The sequence below is a fragment of the Alosa sapidissima genome, chromosome 16 (assembly GCF_018492685.1).
Source record: "Alosa sapidissima isolate fAloSap1 chromosome 16, fAloSap1.pri, whole genome shotgun sequence".
Lineage (NCBI taxonomy): Eukaryota > Metazoa > Chordata > Actinopteri > Clupeiformes > Clupeidae > Alosa > Alosa sapidissima.
In genome coordinates this window covers 14,014,559-14,018,696 of record NC_055972.1, presented here as the reverse complement: position 1 = coordinate 14,018,696, position 4,138 = coordinate 14,014,559, and the positions used below count along the sequence as shown (strand labels likewise).

The 4,138-nt window shown below is 48.8% G+C and overlaps 1 protein-coding gene across 1 annotated transcript in view; it reads left to right on the top strand.

The window, feature by feature from the left end:
• The window catches only part of ehbp1 (EH domain binding protein 1), a 151,438-nt gene that overhangs the window by 79,038 nt on the left and 68,262 nt on the right, over positions 1-4,138 (top strand). The window contains 1 exon segment of the mRNA XM_042066196.1: positions 4,135-4,138. This exon segment is cut by the window's right edge and continues 884 nt beyond it. Coding sequence (XP_041922130.1) covers positions 4,135-4,138 — 4 coding nt within the window.

Here is a 4,138-nt window from a genome sequence, read left to right as displayed (position 1 = left end):
CCATTGAGGAATTTTCTGCGAAATGTGCACGACGAATAGGCTTTTCCCTGAGAGATCCGACTCCCCTGAGAGGCGTCGCGCCGCCTATCGCTCTCAGCCCCCGCGCAGAAAGGAGGAGAAGGAGAAGAAGAGGAGGAAACGCGGCGGCGGCGGCAGCAGCGGCGGCTCCAAGAAAGCGTGCGGCGAGTCATGCCAGCGGAGATTAGCCATCCTTTTCGTTTCGTGTGTTTTTCTTTCTTTCTTTCTTTTTTCCCCCCCTCTGAACCCGCGTGCGTGCGCGTGTGCGTCCGGGCACGGGTTCTCTCTTTCTCTCTCTCTCTGTTGCTTACTTGCTTATGCTCGTCGGCCCCGCCACGCTTTTGTGAGTGCCTCAGAAGCGAACTCCATGTGGGTGTCTGCATATGTTTGGGAAGTGTTTTGTATATTAGCTAACCCGGTTGGAAGGATTTGTTCTCAATCCCGCCAAGGGGATTTTTCCCTCCTCTTCTCTTTCTTTCTCTCTCTCTCTCTCTCTCTCTCTCTCTCTCTCTCTCTCTCTCTCTCTCGCCACACTTTCGCACAGAAGTGTAACACATTCCATGGTAGAATGCAGATGAGTGTAAGCAAGTTGCCATGAACTCTCGCAACAAATAACCGAAGTTCCTCTCAACTCTCCTCTCTCTCTCTCTCTCTCTCCTCAGCTGAGCGCAGCTCATCGGCCTCTATCGGCCCTCCTGAAGAGAACTCTACATTGTTTATTGTCCCCCGACCTCCTTTCTCTGTCCCCCCACGTCCACTCTTTTTCCTCTTTCATCACCCCATTCCACACCTCCCCCATTCCCTCCCTCCTACTTTACCCCCGTGGGCCTGATGGCTACATTGAGTGTGTCAGTTGGCTTCCTGCAGGTTGATTTCCGGCTCTCTCTCTCTCACACACACACTCTACTGACTGATAACCCCCGCTGCCCTTGTTTGGAATGAATGCCTCAGCGGCAACAATGGCCGCCGTAGAGAGAGAGGGAGAGACAGACGGGGGCTGAGTAGGGGGGGGGGGGGTTAGGCTTCTTGCAGATTGGTGGTGGTGGTGGTGGGGGGGGGGGGGGGTGGGGAATTGGGTGGGTGGGTGTGGAGGGGTTGGTCTGTCGTATTTGACGTTTTCCCTCCCTCCCACCCAATTAAGCAGACATCCCGAGCTGAATGACTGAACGCTACTCTCAGCGGGTAAACAGAGAGCCTGGTTAAGGCCACAGTCACAGGTGACTGCTGCAGGGACCACGGAGGTTAAGGGCCTGCTCCCCTGACACATATACACACACACACACACACACACACACACACACACAGCTATTCTTGTTCATTTGATAGAATCACCCCACCCCCATCTCTTCTATATGAGAAGTGATTGCCATAATCCACAATGCCATTGAAATATGATAGATAAGAACAATCAATAGTAGCCAGGAAGAGAATAAATTTCTCTTTATCGCCTTGTGAAAGAGATGCATTATCACTGAATTAGTGGGTACGGGTGTTTGAGCGCGACTGAGAATGTGTGTGCATGTGTGCGTGTGTGCATGTGTGTGTCTATGTGTGATTGGATGTAAGAAGAGAAAAGGGTAGTAATTTCCCATGATATCTGATCTGGGTGAATTTGTTCCTGCTGCAAACGAACGGAAAAAAAAAAAATTGTGGAGGCATGCTTGCCTGCGGGCTGGGCTGCTGATAGGTGGAGATGGACATCTGTCACTCACCCTGTCTGTCTGTCAGTCATTCCGTAAGTCACAGACTCTGGCTTTCTCAGCCCGAAAACAAAATGCTTTTCATCACATTCAGACGGGGGATGGGGGGTGGCGGTGGGAGCACAAACAATCTGCCTGAGAAAGAGAAAGTTAACTCCCCTAAAATGACGGCACTAAGCCAGAACTCATCTTGCTCATCCTGCTCCCCAGAAAGTGCCTGTTGTTTGGGGGGGGATAGTGTCATGATATTATTTCCCACACCTGAGAGGTATGATTGAGCCTTGGTGATAGGACGCTTCAAAAGACGCTCATTGTGAATGTCGACCTGCAATAATACCAATAGCTACCCCTCCACCCCTCTCCTCCCCTCTCCACCTCCTTTCTCTCTTTCATTCTCTCTGTCTTGCTCTCTCTATTCAGATGTCTGCTTGTCGCTCTCTCTTCAGGAGCATACTCTGGGTGAGAAGGGAACAATACAAACACACTTTGCTCCTCTGAATAAGTGTTAGAAACCCAATCAGGGCCCTTACAGGCTCCTTTATCTCGCACTCTTTCTCTGGGAGGAACCGGGGGGGGGGGGTACGAGGGAGCGGCGTGGTGTGGCGCGCAGGAGAAAACTTAAACGACAGCCTGTAACTGCAGACTCCTCGTTTTAAAAAAAAAAAAAAAAAAAAAAAAAAAAAAACCTTTCACTTTTTTGACATGTCCTCTCCCTTTTTCAATCACTCACACACAGCATATGTACACACACACACACACACACACACACATTCTGTCTCCCCTGCTCACACACTATTCCACTCTCTCCGCTCTCCATCTTAGACGTTCTGAAGGACTGTGGCTCCACCACCCCTTTTGTCCACGCTCCCGAAGAATCGGACTTGTGAGGTTTACGGGGAAGAAAGGAAAGTGAGAAACGGAGGAAGGAAGGAAGGAACGCGGGAGTGAGAGAAGTTATAATTAGTTGTAAACGGAGAAACGGCTTAGCCTTTGATTTACCCCTGTCCCCCACCCCCCACACCAACAATGTTTAAAAGAGGTGAGAGACCTTGATAAACCGGGCTGGTCAGACTCGCCATAGCCAGACAATGCCTACACTCATCAACAGGTTGGATTTGCCCCCACACCCGCAGATACAAGCAGCGATAGGAGGAGAGGGGGGCAGAAAAGGATAACACAAAATAAGCTGGGATGAAGAAAGCTTTTTTCGCAAGCTTGTAAAGCAGGAAAAGGACAAAACTCCTTTTTTTTTTTCTCTCTCTCTTCCGCCGTCATCATGATGGTGGTTGCCCGACTTACGCATGCGCACACGCGGCCCCAACAAGTACATACGCAGATGCCTACTCCCTTACTCTCATGTCCCTCCTCCTCCTCCTCCTCCTCCTCCTCTCCCCTTCCTCCTTTTACCGCGACTATCAAGTGATCAGGGATTGAGTTTTGCTGCTTGATTATCTGCCTGTATTTCTCATCAGGACAAATCAGTGCAATTACACGCCGGCTAGAAAGGAGAAGGTTGATGGGCCATGATAAGGCCCCAGCACGGATTAGTTCACTGTTTCTTTATATCTCACTTTCTTATCTTGGAGAACCATCCTTGACATTACCTGTCAGTAGCAGACTCCTACCCGCCGATCCCTGATTGTCCTATTCCAAATCTAGTCAGACGACATCACACCACCTCCTCCCCACAGTACACCACACACACACACACACACACACCTACGTGTGTACACGTATACACATGCAAGTTCCTGTCAGCTGCCCTGATGGCTCAGCCTCTGGATCCGTGTTTGTGCCTGTTTTGGGGCCTGTTGTAACATTGCCCGGTTATGGGTGCTGCTTGTGTGTGTGTGCTTTGTGTCTAAAGGGAGGGCCTGCCGACAAACATACGCACACACATTCTCTCAGGCCGTCCTTTTTTTCAACTACTACATTTTAATTACCTGGAAATACTTGTGTTGCGACTTTAGTCAAACCATTAGTCATGCTTTATGTGTCTTCTAATGACTGCATCTCCTTTCTGCTTGTGTGAGAATTGTTTATTCTGTATGGGTATATGGTTCTCATGTTTGTAATCCTTAAATCGGGGATTAATCATCTAGAATATGATCTAGACTTCTAAACTCCCAGTAATATGTAGCCGCAGGGCATCTTTGTGTTTTAAAGCACTAACACCATGTTCGATGTTATGAGCCCTGTTGCTGAAGTATGTTGTCATACATGCACTAAAAATGCCATTGTGATCTCAAATGATCCCATTATTCTCCTCCTTTATGAGCTATGAGTATTTTTTGTGGCTTTATTTAAGCAGTATTGCATTCATAGTAACAGAATCTGAAATGGTCCTTTAGTTGTAAGTTCTGGGCACAGTAAACTGAGTAGGTTGTAATGGTGGCTTGTTGCCCTCTCTCCGCAGGCAT